The sequence below is a fragment of the Eptatretus burgeri genome, chromosome 2, assembly GCF_056783735.1.
Source record: "Eptatretus burgeri isolate ZD-2024b chromosome 2, Ebu_testis_v1, whole genome shotgun sequence".
NCBI lineage: Eukaryota > Metazoa > Chordata > Myxini > Myxiniformes > Myxinidae > Eptatretus > Eptatretus burgeri.
The window spans coordinates 139,448,114-139,466,482 of NC_140962.1; the positions used below are offsets into that span (position 1 = coordinate 139,448,114).

An 18,369-nucleotide genomic window follows, 5' to 3' on the forward strand; every position below is an offset into this window, starting at 1 on the left:
TTCTCTCCGTTCCTCTGGGCACGATAGTCAAACTGGTACCATGACACGATGACGTTCTTTTTAGGCTCACAGAAGGCTTGAAATTTCTCCGTGAGTGGGCTTACCTTGTCTTGGTCTTCCGGGGAAAGCGTCATTGACGCGTGTATCTCCTGGGTGGCTGGACCTGCCACATGGAGGAATGTGGTGCACTGAACATCCTCATTTTTCTTCATAAGTTCCGCTGCCAACGCATACAGTTTGAAGGCCCGAATGCAATCCTTCCAGTTTTTTTGAGACGTTCCCCTGAAGAGATAATTGTCCCAGTGGCTTTGATCCAAAAATTTCGTTTGTACTTCTGACACCATGTAAAGTATGCAACATACCCAGTACATAAGGATACACAAGGAAATTAGAGGCAGGAGGAGGCTATTTGGCCCATCATGCCTGTGCCACATCAATACCATCCATCCATCCATTGGGACCATACTCTGAGCAGAGCATTTGTGCTGCCAAAGCAGTCTCCTTGGCTATTGGGCACAATCCTGTACGGGTCACCACTCCAACTGTATACCAGCAAGCTGGCACTCATTTTGCCAACCTCGGAAGGATGACGGGCCGAGTTAACCCCACCTGGTATTAATTCAACAGCTGAGCGGGATTTGAACTCAGGATCCGAGGATCCCAAGACCACCACCCGAACCATTAAGCCAACACCAGGCATATCAATACCAGACCAATTTATAATAAAAAAAATGTAATGTTTTGAAGGGGTTTTTTGTAATGTTTTTTTCTTTCTCTCTTTCTTTCTGCTGGAGGAGGAGTGGGTGAAGGTGGTTCTTGGGTGAGAAACACACAACCACACACCACCCCTTGACGAAAGTTATAGAGATATTGACTTCCACTCTCTGCGAAAGGTTGATGACTGTCCAATTTGAGCGGAGTCCCATAAGCTGTTAAGCTCGAGTGCAGGTGAATAGTCACAAATTCATTAAGAAGTAAGAAATGGCATATAAGCACTGTGCCAATTCGATATCATGTCCACAAAATAATATAATCCACTCGGTGACTCGGGTGTCATAAAAGGCCAGTGTCTGTGGGAATAAGCTGCTCACCAAAAGGGGTATGATGATAGAAGTACCGCGGTGGAAAGGAGTAAAAACCCACTGAAGAAAGCCATGATGTGGCACGTGGTATGAAGCTCCGAGTGCAGAGAGCGAAGTACTGCTGGAGGAAAGGGGGCACGAACAGACACGTGGTATGAATATTTCTGGGTCGAGCAATATGTTCTTTTTCTACAGGAATTATGAGCATATAAATATACTTATGTTTCTATGATTATGAGCCCACTTGAAGTGGGGTCGCTGACACGGATTCTGCTCCACTATTCGGATCGATCGTGTACCCATTCCCATACTTTATCTGCATCTTTCTCCATCATGTCCACTTTGACACAATCACTCCATCTCCTGTTCGGTCTGCCCCGCCATCTCTTTCTCGGTGGTATTGTTCTCATCGTCCTTATACCAACATACTCATCACTTCTCTTCCCAAAGACACACAAGGAAATTGGACGCAGGAGGAGGGTATTCGGCCCATCATTCCTGTGCCACACTAAAAACAGACCAATTTATATAAAAAAGAAAACTGCAAAAAAAAAATTCCTCTCTTTTTGGGGTGGGAGGGGGGTGGTGGAGGTGAGGAGAGTGGGCGAAGGCAGTTCTGCTTGAGAAACGTACATCAACCACACCACCCCTTGACGAGACCCCCACAGGAAACGCTCTGCACAGATGCACGCAATCACACATCCACACTCAAGCTACCTAAAAGTCCTGTCAGTATCCCTAAACCCTCTATCTCCATGACTTCCAGGTACCTATCTAATTCCAATTTAAACTTATCCACTGTTTCTGCTGCCACTACCTTTCCAGGGAGACCATTCCATGCATTAACTAATCTCTGAGTAAAAGACCCCTGTCTTACTACAGTTTTAACTCTCCTGTTCTTTACTCTCCAGCTATGACTCCTGGTCCTATCACTGTCTACTTTGTTGAAGAATTCTTCTGTACTTATTTTATCGATACCTTTCATTATCTTAAACATCTCCATCATATCTCCTCGTAACCGCCTCCTTTCTGGTGTATAAAGTCCTGTCTCCTTCAGCTGCTCCTCATAGCTGAGTCTAGCTTGGCCGGAAATCAATTGAGTCGCCCTGCGCTGAACCCTCTATATGACATCTATGTCCTTCCTGAATCGTGGTGACCAAAATTGTACACAGTATTCTAGATGTGGCCCTCACTAAATTCCTGTACAATGTTAACAACACCTCCTTTGATTTATAAATAATCCTTTTCCCGAATACAGCCAAAAACCCTATTTGTTTTACCTAGAGTTGCCTGGCATTGTCCTGTTAGCTTACCCCTCCCAACCACCGTAGACATGACCATCTCCAGATCCTTCGACTGCGTGACACACTTCAAAATTGCCACTTGCATCATGAAATCGCTATTTTCATGATTCTTACCCATCCCCAGCACCTTGCATTTGTTAAAAAATATATAAAATGACCGTTTTTACAGCCATTTTTACCTGCTGCGCAGGGGTTGGGCTTTTTCTTGAGGCAATGTTTTATGGCCGGATGCCCTTCCTGACGCCAACCCTGGTCGCCTCTTACGACACACAGGGATATGGTACACCTATTCTAACCGGGGCATACACCGGGACCAGTACACTGGTACTCATTTCACCGACCTCGGAAGGATGACAAGCTGAGTCAACCCCCTGGTGTTAATTCAGCAGCCAACGGGGCTTGAACTCAGGACCCTCGGATCAGGTTAATCTATATCTGCCAATCTTTTTCCTATTCAATGCAGGTGTGGTGAGGCATTAATTTTTCTCCACACTTGGCTAACCTACACTGATAAATGTCTGTGTGCGCGTGTGTCTCTTCCATAACTCCAAAACCATGAAGCGAAGCAGCCTGAAACTTTGCATGCAAACTAAGAAAACTCCAAGGAAGTGCAAGAGTGATAATTGGGTGCATGGGTCAATTAATTATATCCTTCATCAGGCGCATCCTCGGCCACCTCGGTCCGAATGGGGTCCTCAGGCGCATGTTTCCTTGCTGAGATCTGAAGCCGCCATGTTTTTTGGCCTGCTCAACCATGCCTCGACTTGTAACAGGCCGCAACGATTTATTAACGATAAAGCTGTATTTTTTGTGGCCATCCAGCCACACAGCTTTCACGGTGTCGAAGATAGCAAAGGAGAAGAACTCAGTCGTTGTCATCATGGCCACTCTGCCAAACAAACGAAAGTTTGTGTCCATGTTACTTTATTTTCATTTCCGCACTTCCACCCAGCCCCTGGTACCTTCAGACCTTTTCTCTTCACTCCTCTGCCTCGTCCCTCTCTCTCTTCCTTAATCTTCACACTGCCTCAACCTCCTTTTTTCTCTCCTTACATGCTGATCTTCCATTTCTCTATTTTTAAATTATCAATAACTGACATCTCCCCCCCCCCATCCCACTTGCGTACGTAATAAGTATACACCCTGCTTGCAGATCACACTCCTGAAAGCACGTGCAGTAAGTAAACCGATCGCTCATTTGCACGAGTCGTTTGCGAAAGATTTATTCAAGTCATTCACGAAATTCCTTCATTTTTTACGTGAAATTAAACAACTTTGAAGGGATTCAGGAGAGCATGGAAGATTTTTTTTTAAGTGTCTGGTAATCGCCGCAATTTATCGTGTCATTAATTTAAATATCTGCTAAGTTGGAACACACACACATATATATATATATATATATATATATATTTATACACATCTTAAAAATAAAACGAAATTGTATTTGGATGAAGGGAATTGCTAAATAGCGAGAAGGAATTACAACAACCGAAACGGCTTATTGAGCGGTGTATTGACTGTGTATTTATTTTTGGTTTGTTATATCTTGCGCAAATCACCATAGTATTTTATATTGGAGATTTTAAATGATATAAAACGTATAAATTTAGGACATAAACCTTTGCAACGAATGATGCATTATATGACAAAAACTACGATGAAAAAAAAATGTTTCGGACGTGACGTTCATTACAAGCTCTTCCCATTCTTCGAGTGAGGTGCAGGTGGGGAGTGTGTGGAGACTCTTGGTTGTGTTCTGGTGATTCAAGGACGAAGGAATGTTCGACAGTTTGACGCAAGTTTGAGATATTCGTGTAATAAATGCATTTTTGGAAATGTCGGGAACACCAGACAGCAATGCAGGTCCCGAGTATCGAGGGGCGAGTTGGAGCCCAAAACTCGCTCATGCGTGCAACGCTCCCTCCTCCCTCCTCCCTCCTCCCTCCTGCCTCCTGCCTCCTGCCTCCTGCCTCCTGCCTCCTTCCTCCTGCCTACTCCCTACCCCCCCACTTCGCTTCCTCCCCTTTTTCCTGCCCCCCGTTTCCCCCCCCCGTTTTTCGCTCTCCCCCCTTTTTCCTCCCCCCGTATTTCCTCCCCCCCCGTATTTCCTCCCCCGTTTTTCCTCCCCCCGCCGTTTTTCCTCCTCGCCCCGTTTTCCTCCCCCCATTTTTCCTCCCCCCGTTTTTCCTCCCCCGTTTTTCCTCCCCCCGTTTTTCCCCCCCCCGTTTTTCCTCCCCCCCGTTTTTCCTCCCCCGTTTTTCCTCCCCCCGTTTTTCCTCCTCTCCCCCGTATTTCCTCTCCCCCCGTATTTCCTCTCCCCCCCGTATTTCCTCTCCCCCCCCGTATTTCCTCTCCCCCCGTATTTCCTCTCCCCCGTATTTCCTCTCCCCCCGTATTTCCTCCCCGTATTTCCTCCCCCCGTATTTCCTCCCCCGTATTTCCTCCCCCCGTTTTTCCTCCCCCCGTTTTTCTTCCTCTCCCCCCCACGTTTTTCCTCCCCTCCCGTTTTTCCTCCCCCTCCCGTTTTTCCTCCCCTCCCGTTTTTCCTCCCCTCCCGTTTTTCCTCCCCTCCCGTTTTTCCTCCCCCTCCCGTTTCCCCCCCTCCCGTTTCCCCCCGTTTTTCCTTCCCCCCGTTTTTCTTTCCCCCACGTTTTTCCTTCCCCCCGTTTTTCCTTCCCCCCGTTTTTCCTTCCCCCCGTTTTTCCTTCCCCCCGTTTTTCCTTCCCCCCCGTTTTTCCTTCCCCCCCGTTTTCCTTCCCCCCCGTTTTCCTTCCCCCCCGTTTTTCCTTCCCCCCGTTTTTCCTCCCCCCGTTTTTCCTCCCCCCGTTTTTCCATCCCCACCCGTTTTTCCATCCCCACCCGTTTTTCCTCCCCCACCATTTTCCCCCTCCTCCCCTTCCACTCCTCTCCTTCCACTCCCCTCCACCTCCCTCCCCTCCACCTCCCTCCCCTCCACCTCCCTCCCCTCCACCTCCCTCCCTCCACCTCCCTCCCCTCCACCTCCCTCCCCTCCACCTCCCTCCCACCTCCCTCCCCTCCGCCTCCCTCCCCTCCGCCTCCCTCCCCTCCGCCTCCCTCCCCTCCGCCTCCCTCCCCTCCGCCTCCCTCCCCTCCACCTCCCTCTCCTCCTCCCCTCCTCCCCATCCCCTTCATCCCCATCCCCTCCTCCCTCCTCTCCTCTCCACCCCTCCTCCCCCACCCTCGCCTCCCCTCCTCCCCCACCCTCGCCTCCCCTCCTCCCCCACCCTCGCCTCCCCTCCTCCCCCACCCTCGCCTCCCCTCCTCCCCCCACCCTCGCCTCCCCTCCTCCCCCCACCCTCGCCTCCCCCCCCCTCCCCCACCCTCGCCTCCCCCTCCCCCACCCTCGCCTCCCCCTCCCCCCACCCTCGCCTCCCCCCTCCCCCCACCCTCGCCTCCCCCCTCCCCCCACCCTCGCCTCCCCCCCTCCCCCCACCCTCGCCTCCCCCTCCCCCCTCCCCCACCCTCGCCTCCTCCCCCACCCTCGCCTCCTCCTCCCCCCACCACTTCACCAATGGGAATCGCACTTAAAAGGGATTCAGGATAGCCTCCATCTTTGCGCGTGACATCTCCCCCCGCCCCCTTCGCCTTTGTGCGCGACGCCTCCCCCCGCCCCCTTCAGCGGACCCCTCGCTCTTGCACCCACATGGTGCATTGTATTTTTTTTTTCCATTCGGTGGATTGACATTTAAAACTGGAAAGTGTTTCAAAAGGCAAAGCTCTTCCTCATCCACTTGGCACTCCAACTTAACTTCATGAAAACAGCAGCTACAAAATATAGCAAAATTTTAATCATTAGTTTTCTCTCTTTTCTTCAAATAGAATTTTGTTGAAAGTTTAACAAATGCTCAAACGGTAAATAAATATAGACATCTGGAAGGGATTCCCAAATCCAGCCGTCCCACTGTGCGTCAGACGGGCTGGTCAGGCATATTTGTACTCGCTGTGATTTTACCCTTTGTCATTTTCACCCATTTATTAAATAGTGTGCTCCAAATTCTCATTTGAAGGGTTTGTTGGAAATTTGGTGACAAAAACTCAAATGGTTAAAAAAAAAAAAAGTTATTGCCTCGGCAGACACACACAGAAACGCAATTGCAAAACGCCATCTCTCGCTGCATGGTGGATGGGCTAACAAGGAAACCCAATAGTGACAGGTGAATGTCTCGTTAACATTATGAAACTTTACTTTCAATTGCGTATGATTTTCGGTCGAGTTCATTTGGCAAAGTTATGCATCACAAATTTCTCTCCATTTAACCCTTCCTTATTGTGATGACAAGCTGTGTGATGTCTCTTGGCAGACTTTTCCAAACCCATGGCTAAAACCTGTGGAGCTCACAAACGTACCTGGGGCATCTTGTTTGTCAGAACATCCCATTCACGTAAAGTTTATTTGCTTTTGTTAAATGTCATGGATTTTTCTGTCCATGATATCCATGCTGATCCCGTTTCTAGAACGATGGATGACCGAGCGTTAAAGTCGTGTGGCCGACTTGTTCCTGCAAACTACGTTCAGCAAGGGGCTGAAGCTTTTCGCTCACACCAACGGCTCATCGAGCAGCTGCTGGAAAAGGTGAGGCTGTGCTGTTGTTCAAGTTTTTACCTCCATCACTGAAGGTGGACAGAGCATATGTTTTCACTCCTGTCTGTCTGTCTGTCTGTCTGTCTGTCTGTCTGTCTGTCTGTCTGTGAGCAGGATATCTCATTTGGACAAAATTTGTGGACGGATTTGGGCAAAATTTGGTCGCAGGTTGGGTGTGTGACAAGGAAGAATTTATTCGATTTTGCTGAAGATCGGATAGGGATACCTGAATTTTTTTTAAAGTGATTCTTCATCGTTGATCGGTTGCGCCAAAAACGATGCATAGTATGATATCTCAAAAGGTTTTGGATGAGTTGTGACAAAACTCGGTGGATGAGTTGGTTATGGGTGACAAGAATAACTTGATTAGATTTTCGTTCAGGTCTGGACCCAGATACAGCCCATCAGTGGGATGCAAAATGTAAACTGTTCATCCTGACAGAGGTGTGAGCTCTACCCAGTGCCAGTATAGTCTTTCCTTTGTTTCTTTCTGCTGCAATTAATTATTGTTTGAGGTTTAAAAGAGAAATTTAATATGTCGCTCAATCCTGACAAATTTCACACTCTCCACTATCTCTCTCCGAAAGGACCGTCTGGCAAACCCTCCAATCTGCTTTCTTCACACTCCTCTTGAGGAAGTTCAGTCATTCAAACTCCTGGGTCTCACTATCAGCCATGATTTGTCTTGGGCAAGTCACATTTCAAAGTTAGTCCCCAAATCCAGTCGCCGACTGGGCATCCTCCCTCGTCCAAAGTCCTTTCTTGGCATACCTGAGCTCCTATCCACCTACAATGGCATCATGCGCAGATTTTTCGAACACTGCTCTCCCCTCTGGACTGGCAACCCTGCCTCACATCTTGCTCAGCTTGATGCTGTAGAAACCAAGGCCTTCAACATTATTGGAATCTCCCACGATGAAGCTGAGTCTGTGGGCTTATCACTTCGCCATCACAGACAGATCGGTGGTCTCTCTTTCTTTTACCGCCTACTTTCTGCTCTTTCCGTGCTTTGTCCCCCATCACCCCCCCCCCCCAGGTTTCTGCAGGGCTCACACAGTCCAACATCAACCCCTTCTGGTGAAACTACCTAAATCCAGAATGACTGCTCACCTCCACTCATTTGTTCCTCTCTCCCTTTTTTTCCTGCCAATGCAATCACTTTCCACATCCTCTTCAATCTCATTCTTCCCTCCAGGTCTTCAAACAGCTCTTCACCACCATCTCACATCATCCCCAATCCAAAACTATGATCTTTTCTCCCCTCGTTAACCCCACCTCGGTCCGTCCTCCCAATTTTTCAGTTTTTTTTCTTCTTGAAGTTTCCTTCTCTCACAATTTTGTCCTCCCCATACGTCCTCTCTGTGTGTGTCCAACTTGTCCGCCCCATGCATGCGTGTTTTGCGTCGTTTTTGTCTGTTCCGTCATAATCCGTTCCCAAAACCAGCTCTTAAGTTCCATGAGCCTCAACTACGTATAGAAAAACAAAAAAAGAATTGAAACTTCTTTTTCATTTAATCAAAAGACAGCATGTTGCACTTCACAAACATATTGCATGTCTATCTGTAAGTCTCAACTTAAAGGATGCAAAATATAGTAAAAGTGGGGAAAAAGGATTAAAAAAAAAATGTTATTGTTTGCTGTGTTTGTTTCCGTTGACATTTGTATTTGGAAATACTGATCATTTTTCTCCCAATAGCGGAAAGTTCCAGAAGAAAGTTGGCCTGAACAAACGATTGAAATCTTCCTCCAGCAACTTTCCACAATGGACTCCAACAATTTCCAATCGAGCTGTGGTGTTGGAGAGAGGGAGGGTCGTGTGCTGTGTCAGTTGATTGCGAGGCGTCACTTTCGGTAAGTCGCTAAACATAACAACTGATCAAGTCGGAACAATGACCAGTGCTGGAGTATCCATCCATCCATTGGGACCACACTCTGTGCAGAGCATTGGTGCTGCCTTCGCAGTCTCCTTGGCTATTGGGCACAATCCTGTACGGGTCGCCACTCCGACACAGGATACAAGCAAACTGGCACTCATTTTGCCGACCTCGGAAGGATGACAGGCAGAGTCAACCCCGCCTGGTGTTAATTCAACAGCCAAACGGGATTTGAACTCAGGAACTGAGGATCCCAAGCCCACCACGCTAGCCATTAAGCCACCACCAGACATATATTTTTAGTGTACACCACCACATTGTTGCAGTGCTTATGAAACGCCTCAATTTGAATCAAAAATTGTTGAATTGAGTTATTCATGTGAATTCTTAATCCAGGATGTCTCATGGGATTGGCCGATCTGGTGATATATCGGCAGTGCAGCCCAAAGCGGCGGGTTCCAGCCTTATTGGACAACTGAGTAATGCGTTGGCTTTGGATGTGCTGAGAATGTCAGGTAATTCCCTCAATTTAGCCCCATAATGCTTTAGTTTTCAAAAAAGGTGGAATCAAACTCTACACACTTCAGACTCTGTTCAGGCCAAGGTTACGATGCTTAAGGTTTTTGTGCTTTGCTTTGGATGGAGCAACATTTTACAATTTGCTCTCGTTATGACGAAAAGTTATTTGAATTGAAATTTCTCTTCCCCCCTACCTGAATTATCCTTGCCAGAAGAGGCTATTGCATTTGGGTCTCTGTCTGTCGTTTGTCCATCATGTGTTTGGGTAGACCACAATTTTTCCCCTTTTTTTACTTACGAAATCTAAAGATTTCGTAAGTATGTTGATGACTTCCGTCCTCTGTTTGTGTGTGTTTGTGTGTTTGTTTGTAGGCACGATAACTCGAGAACGGAAGAAGCTACCAATGTCCAATTACACCACGTGATTCAGGAGGGTGATGGCTCGCGCTGATTAAATTTTGGTCAAAATCGGTCAAAGGTCAAGGTCACAGTGAGGTCAAACATAATTCGGTAAATTCATGTGGAGAAATGGAGTATTTTTGCTTCGGTCGACGTTACGAGTTCGTTTTAACTTCGATTTTAATTTTGTCTTCAGTTTTTGCGATCGCTTAGGACGCGTAAAACTCGGTTGTCGAAATTCTGGTAAAAATCGGATGTTTTGGAGACGTTTTAAGATTGTATAAAAAAATATTTCACTCGCCGCGTCATGGCTCGTCACGTGGTGCAGCGCGCTCGAGCAGAGGCGTCGTTGAGTCATGTAAAGGTTTTGCGTGTGCGCGCTGACGGTGTTTTCGATAAAGATGGTGTTTAAAAGTCTTTTTTTTATCCCAATTAAGGTTATCGTCGCATGCCTGACTCGCTAAGCCGTCGGGTTATGTAAATATTGTTGGTGGAGAAACGAATATTACGGTTTTGTGACTTTAATAAAATAATATTAAATAATTGCGTGGAGAAATGGAGATTTTTGCTTCGGTCCACGTTATGATTTTTGATGGTTTGGTACAGAATCATCGTAGAAACTTCTGGTTTGCGTCGCTCCCTTCTCAAGAGACAGCTTTTATGAGAGAAGTTCAGAGGTCAAGTTGACGATTTCGTAAGTACCAGTCTATGACTGCTTGTTTGTTTGTTTGTTTTTCAACCGAGTCCCTCTACAGTAAAGTATGTGCTGTTGGGGTTCTGGAACAGCTCTGGGAAGACGTCCAACACATAAAATAATTTTGGAGTTTAAATATTTCCAGAGTGATTAGTTGGGTTTCCCATTCTCTCATGTCAGGAGAAAGGGAGATGTGTTGTGATTTGTCGGTAGAACCTTACCTGTTGTTCTCTTCCTCATTCCCAAACCTTCATTTTCCAACTCTGTTTTCAAACCTCATTTCCAAACGTTTATTTTCCGACACCCTTACTCGAACTGACCGCCCTTTTCAAATACCCATTCTCAAATCCTTCGTTTCCCACACCTGGACTCAAAGCCACCTTCTCATGCTTCATTCTCCAAACCACGTCACCTCACCAGGATTTCAGCCAGATAATCGCCATTCCAGCACTGTAATGGTCGTAACCCTTCATCGTTCCAGCATTCCAGGCAAGGTGGATCAAACAAAATCCCCTGCCGAAAACGTCCTACCCCCCCCCCCCCACTCCCGGCACCTCCTCCACACTCTAGTAATCAATTGGGCCGGTTGCCGAAAGTGGACGTGATTGGTGACACCGTACAGGTGACAGTAAGAACCTGGGATGGAGTAGTTAGTGGAGTTGATGTTCATATCAGGCACAATCCAAATTCAAGGAGAGAGCAGCGCCGATTCTTGAGGGAGTTTGCATCCAGTCTGGAAATGAACACGAGTGTTGCTGAGTGGGACGAGTGTGAACAAGCAGAATGAGGGGGTGCTTCCCAACGCTACTGAGCAGAGTGTGAGGGCACAAAGAAGGGCGCTCCCCAAACTGCCAGGCGGAGTGGGCGCTGACCAAGCTGGTAGAACTGATTTCTTACACGTCTTGCACACGCACAATATAACCTTGCGTCTTTCAGCACATACATCCTGGGGCTCGCCTATTGTGGAATATCAACGAATGACACGAGACCCCCAACAGTTCTTTTCACAGCTAAGTACAACACAATATCACACAATACTGTGCGACAGTGCACCTCACACCTGCGTCTCTCTCACCTGCTTTGACACCTCGCTGAGACCCATGGGGGCCAAAGCTGCCAAAGTACGAGTGAGAAAGGGCTGCGAACACACCACAACTTTTTCTTTATTTCTGTCCCCTATTATGTCATTTTCCTGGATGAATGTGGTACCTGTCTGTGTTTTGTATAAGGAGATCTTTATGTCCTAAACGGATATTTTCTTTTCTTTGCGATTCTGCATTTGTAAATGCTTGTGCCTGTAAATTTGTCCCTTTTTTGCAATGAGAATGAAGACTTTGCAAACCTGCTTGATTGTCCCTTTCTCCATTGGATCGACAGAGCGTGTAATAAATAGACGGCAAGCTGTGCCCCACTGATTCGCTACGCCAGATAGCCATCGCCCCACCGACGATTTCCCTCAGCCGTACCAATTAAGGAGATGAGGTGGGACGTTGAGAGCGCGGTTCCCCAGTTGAGGTAATTTGGTCACCAGGAAAGGTAACGCGGCGCTGGACATGGGAACCCTGCTAAATCCAGTTTCCCCACCCGGCGTCCATGGTTCCTTAGCAACCCGCTGGGCTAGGGGTATCTGTGGCTTGTCGGCTTCAGGTTCGGTTCAGAGGTCAGGGAAGTGGGTCCAAGAGAAACCCCCTCGTGAACCCCGCACTCCACACGGAAAACTTAAAAGAACAACTTAGAATGTGAGTACATTTATAAAGTATGTATGGTGCAGTCAGAATGTGAAATATGTACCGTCGGTCCTCGGTTAACGTTGTAGTAATGTGACTTTAAGCGAATCTAATTTCCCCAGAAGAATTAATGTAAATAAGGCGGTATGGGTTCGGTAACAGGGAAAAAATTTTTATCGTCAGACAAAAGACTTTCCATAGAGGGAAAAGTTTGAAATAATTTTAAACAAACAATTGACTATCATCCCCAGTTGTTTCAGATCTTCATTGGTTCGCTCTTCTACGTGTGATTGCAGAAGTTGTGTTACGTCGGCTTCTTCCACCTCATCAAAACCCTCTTTATTGGCCTACCCGAGGATAACTTTCTTCATAGCGAGGACAACATCGTTTAGTCCTTTGAACTCATTGACATCCAGGCCACAACTTCCTCCACACACCATTTATGCACACCTGAGTAACGTCAGCCCAGGACCCACCGATGTCATTGCACAGCTCGGTGTATACAAGACCCACACTGTACATGCTCTGGATGGGTTTACACACCAATATTTGTAGTACGGTTTATACACCGTCATGTATGGTATGGTTTATACCCCATTTTTTTTTAAACGATGAGAACCATCAGTTTGGTACTAAATCAGTGATAAAACCACTTTATCACGGAACGGTGAACGGCTTTAAACAACAATGTTCTCTAATAGATCAGTCATTTGATGACTAAACGATGTTTGAGTGGGACGATGTGAAGCGAGGACTTGCTGTGCTACAAAACCACACAAAATATGTCCCGGCGAGGGTCTGCAATCTTTGATTGGTCTTTCTAGTTTTATTTTGCTACAATTCTTGTTTAACTCATTAAAAGCATGTTAATCGTATTGTGCAGTGTCTGTAAGGTGCAAGGAAGGAAGAGGCGTTGTGTTGGGAGAAAATAGAGTGCTCGCCATCAAATTTAACAGCAGCAATGCCACATAGCACCGAGAAAGAAGCTCAAAAATCTGGCTTCCTTGACGGCATGGTTTGCCATCATGACGTCACCAAGTTGATGTACGAGGCTTATGGCTGTGCCTGTGTAACTGTTTGACTCCATATTGCTTGAAAAGTATTTTGAGCAAATGCTTCATTTAATTAACCTAACGTGTCACCAGTGATGTCGGATTGCATTCCATCATCGCTGAGGCATGACTTCCACCGATTCCGTGCCCCTGCATTTTCGTGCAGATTTTGTAATCTGTTCAGGTGTTAACTCACCTCTTCGTGAAAGACGTACATTATAGCTATCTTCGTTTGATACATTATAGCTAATGGCGAATAGCGGTGTCCGACAGCACATCGTGTTGTTGAAATGTTTATTTCCATACTTGTTATGTAACCGAGGGATTTTTTAAATTTTTTTAAATAATGGTAGAACATGGGACATCCAGTTTAATTGACGTCCTTCCAATGGGAGATGAAAACCCAGGTTAAATGGCTTGGAGGTGAGAAACGCATTTCTCGAGGCTCTCCTGCCTGACCAGTGGTCACCTGACGTCATGTGTCAAGACAGTTGAACTTTTATCCTTTTTAAAATTGTTTTTTCAATGCACTTTCTTTACCTGATGCATTTTAGTGTTTGGTTATCATTATGTCGAAGCTGTTTTAAATGGGAGTATTCACCAGTTGTAGCATCCACAGAAGGAATAAGTCAATACAGTACTTTAATATTGCCATATCATAAGCCTTGGTGTCATGTGACCAGGAGTGCGAAGGACGGCGGCATGCATTGTGGTTCCCATGGCGACGGGAATGGCATTGATGCTCGTGTTCTTGACTCTGCGCCAGCACAGGCCGCAGGCAAAGGTCATCATCTGGCCACGTATTGACCAGAAGTCATGCTTTAAGGCAATGCTGACTGCAGGTATGATGCTTATTACAAAATGATTTTTTTTTAATGATTATCCTGATTATTATCAAACACTTTATAAATGCTGCAAAAAGCTTGTGCCAATGTCATTAGTAACAGGCAGACTTTGATCTTGGAAGTTTGTTGATGTTTGATGCTTGCCGTTGGAGCTTACTTTTATCAAAGTACAAGGAACTTTGATGCAGCAGATGCCATTTGGACCATCATGCCAGCAGCATATCAGCATCACATTAATTAAGTATTCCAGTTTATCGCCTTCATTTTTGGGGTGTAAAAGGGGGTGGTGGGGAGGTAGGAGGTGAACATTGGGGCAGGTACAGGGATGTCACAAAGGTGATGCAGGGGTCTTTGCTGAACAAACTAGCAAACTGTATTTTATACTGCGAGTACACCCGTTCCCTAATAAGGGAGCAGCAGGAAGGTTCATGTTATGTTGCCCTGGTCAGTTCTGCTTCAACAAGCTCACAGCACGGAGATAGCCGATCAATCTCCCAGGCGCGACCCAGAGATCCCTCGCATTTATGATTATATGCTCTTATCTAAGTGCAGCTAGGACAGCACAGTCTTCAATAATGTGTTTTATTGTGTATGGAGCGGCCTGGCAGAGGTTGCAGGTGTCGTCAGTGGTGTCGTTCACCAAAATTGAATCAATTATTTCTTGTCGCACACCCAACCTGTCCACAAAATTTCATCCAAATCCATCCACAACTTTTTGAGATATCCTGCACACAGACAGACAGACAAAGGGGTGAAAACATAACATCCTTCACCTTCGGTAGTGGAGGTAAAAAGGTGCAAAAACAGATCCCCTTAACTACAGCCCAATTAGCTTACTGTACTTCCAATCATCAGCAAGGTCATAGAATCCTTCATCGCAGTTGACATAAAATCATTCCTTTTCTCCAACAACCTCATCTCAGATCATCAACTTGGATCCAGACCAGGTCACTCTACCTTGGAGATGTTCCTTCTACTCTCCTAACAATGGATGGAGGCCCTCAATATCAGACATGAGATCACGGCCGTCTATCTGGACATATCTCGAGCTTTTGATACAGTCTGGAATCGTGCTTTGCTCAAGCCTGGTGTTGGCTTGGTGGTGAGGGTGGCTGGCTTGGGGTGTTAGGGTCCTGAGTTTGAGCCTCGTTGGTGGGTGAATTAACACCAGGTGGGGTAGACTCAGCCTGTCATCCTTCCAAGGTCAGTGAAATGAGTACCAGTGAACTGGTATCGGGGCACAGCATCAGCGGCATAGTCGTTCCCCAACAAAATTATAGCTAGCTGGCAGCCAAGTTGCCATATGCAAGAAGATGACTTTCCTGCCTTGCTCACAAAACTGTCTGCCTATGCAATCCAAAGCCAACTCCACACATGGCTTACTGACTTCTTCCACTCTCAGAAAACAACATGTGGCTCTCAACGGCACCCTTTCATCTCCTCTCCTGTTAAGGTTGAAGTACCCTAAGGCAGTGTTCTTGGCGCCATATTATTCCTTATCTCCATCAATGATCTCACTGACTCTGGAAAATCCTCCTTATATATTTGCTGATGACTACACTCTCTGCCGTGACATCCCTCATCCTTCTGACAGATAGGCAGCAGTCTCTTCCCTCTCCTCAGACCTTGACAAAATCACAAACTGGTCAAACACAATTTGATGATTTATCCATATTGTCCACCCTTTGTGTTCTCCCTCTCCTCTCATTGTTACCTACATCCCTTGTGTGTGTTTTTGTCTATTTTTTTCCCTCTGCCCTGCTGTTGGTGTTCCTCTTTCGCCTACTGTTCCCTTTGTTATGTTGTCCTGATTTGTTCTGTGTAATTGCTCTTCCACGTGTCTTGACCATGTGAAAAAAAAAAATACAAATGAACAACAACAATGCCCTGACATTCGCAGCATTTCTTAAGAACGTATCCCCTGCGAATAGCGGTGTCTGACAGCACATCATGTTGACATGTTAATTTCCATACTTGTTATTCCTTTAAGTTCCTTTTTCAAAATAGAGAGGATGCTCTTGCTTCTCCTCATCCGTTTCAGCCTGGAGTTTTCAATTTTTTTCCTCCTCATCTCTCTATATTATGATCTTCTATATATTTCTAAAACTCTCATCTTGTATGCATGTATGTTCCTGAAATACAGCCAAAACGGTATACGATAGCGCAAAAATTTTTGGCCCATCTTATTCACCATTCTCCTGCGGTGTGCAGTTTCAAGTTGCGTTCAAATCGGACAACGAAAAATTTATGAAAAAATCAATTTCCAATTCAGTCAAGTACTCTTGGGGAGAATTTGATCAATGCAAACAACCTCAGCGGTAGAGTTCGCTGGAGCTATTTTTTTAATTTTTTTTTGAAATGATTTTTTTAATCAACCGCTGTCACAACAGGAACCCAACGGGTTCACGGGTCATCTAATGTATTACTAAAACTCTCATCTTGAAAATATGTATGTTTGTATGTATGTTCCCAAAATACAGCCAAAACGATACACGATAGTGCAAAAAAAAAAATTGGCCCAAATTACAATTCTCCTGCGGTGTGCAGTATCAAGTTTTATTCAAATCGGGCAACAAAAAAATTATTTAAAAATCAATTCCCGATTCAGTGAAGAACTCTTCGGGAGAATTTGATCAATGCAAACAACCTCAGCGGTATAGTTCGCTGGAGCTATCCCTTTTTATTTGGTCATCTCTACCGAGATGACCTAACAAACCCGGACCAAATGTCCGTACGTACGTCCGTCAACAATTTTTCTTTCCGATCTTGATGAAACTTAGTATGTGGGTAGAGGTCAATGAGTGTTGCACGATGTAACTTTTGTCCGGGTTCAAGGTCAGGGACGAGGTCACGAGGTCACGTAAGTCATATAAATCGCCATTTTCAAAACCTATCGTGTCTGCCATTTTACAAGATATTCGGCAACTGTTTATTGATTATGAAAGTAAAAAATATTATCTTGTATCTAACCGGACAGATTTTTGAATTTCTTTCCCGTTTCATCGTCACATGATCTGGAAGATGGCCAAAAACACCGATGCGATTCGCAAAGAAGGAAGGAAGGAGAAATGAAATATAAATATAAAACACATTTTTAGCCTTTTATATTTATACATTTTCCGCCGAAGGTGCAAAAGTTTCAAAACCCGAAATGTAAACGTCGGCATTTATTTTCAAAATATAATTTTGTACGCGCGCGCCAAAATGCCGAGTCATCTTTAACCAAACTGCGTAGTAGAACTGCGTAGTAGAACTGCACAGTAGTCCGGTCATGGATTCTGAGCAGTGGCCAGCGTGGTTCAGATTGACTGTGGTTTCTGGGGCGAAGGTGATTGTTAAGAAGTATGTCGGCGGTATAAATTCAAGTGACTGTATTGGTGATTTAATCACACAACATCTTGACGACGAATATTCTGGCCGAACGATTGCATCAATTCAGTGCATCAGCAGGGATAATTCGCAGGCTCCTCTCGATCGTGCCGATATCTAACATAATCACCGCGGACATAGGGCTGCAGCCTGTGGGGCGAGGCCACGGATCCCGGATGAGGGGCAAAGTGATAAATTATGCTACATGCTTCGGGCTTTCTGATTAATATATCAATGAGTACATTCCATAATTAATGAATTAATAATTAATGAATCTGGCATACAAAATGTTTTTTCATACCTGACATGTTACTTTGTGCAGTGTCACGAAACTTCTGTGGAATTAATAATTAATGAATTTGCTAGCTCTAACGATTTTTCAAACCTCAATATCTCTATAAATACTTGACCAATTTTCATTCTGAAAGTTGCATTATAATCAGTGAAGAATAATTAATCTACAGGATTATCATAATCTCTGAGAGTTAAGCCTATTTTTTTCGTTTCTTTCCACAACCGGAAGTAAAATGTCCCCAGAGAGTGGACGGACCGGAAAACCACGTATTGCACTTACTGATGATTCTGATGTGTTAATCCGGGTACTAAATGAACAATACATATTTATTTATTATGTCATTAGTAGTATTATCCTAGTGTATCTCTGTGAACTATTTTAATCTTAAACGGTTAGTTTAGACTGTTTCGCGGTTTCCTGAACTGAACATTGAGAACTTGTGGTATTATAGAGATGACCATCACCCCCACACGGGGGTAATTTTATTTTATTTTTTTCAAATGAGTTTTTTTTTATCCACCGCTGTCACTATGGGAACCCAACGGGTTCACGGGTCATCTTGTGTGAACTTAATATTGTTGTACTGGAGCCTTTTAATGGAAAAGA

General features: G+C 45.4%; 1 protein-coding gene and 1 long non-coding RNA gene across 7 annotated transcripts in view; one reads left to right on the forward strand and one right to left on the reverse strand.

The window, feature by feature from the left end:
• Position 1: 1 nt before the first annotated feature.
• Positions 2–3,515, reverse strand: LOC147033306 (uncharacterized). Its single transcript, XR_015055527.1, has 3 exons — positions 3,349–3,515; positions 1,092–1,203; positions 2–282 (listed from the first exon to the last, which is right to left on the reverse strand). It is a non-coding gene; the product is annotated as an uncharacterized LOC147033306 (long non-coding RNA).
• A 536-nt stretch (positions 3,516–4,051) lies between these two features.
• LOC147033307 (O-phosphoseryl-tRNA(Sec) selenium transferase-like) overlaps positions 4,052–18,369 on the forward strand; it is a 35,202-nt gene continuing 20,884 nt past the window's right edge. For 4 of the 6 annotated variants that reach the window (XR_015055529.1, XR_015055528.1, XM_085871533.1 and 1 more), the window contains exons 1-5: positions 4,085–4,181; positions 6,863–6,980; positions 8,686–8,840; positions 9,260–9,378; positions 13,938–14,096. Coding sequence is in view for 4 of the 6 variants with exons in the window: in XM_085871533.1 (XP_085727659.1) it covers positions 4,165–4,181; positions 6,863–6,980; positions 8,686–8,840; positions 9,260–9,378; positions 13,938–14,096 (568 nt within the window). In the remaining 2 variants the exon portion in view is untranslated. Of the gene's footprint in view, positions 4,182–6,862; positions 6,981–8,685; positions 8,841–9,259; positions 9,379–13,937; positions 14,097–18,369 lie in introns of all 6 variants that reach the window. The other 2 variants (XM_085871534.1, XM_085871535.1) reach the window with 2 other exon arrangements.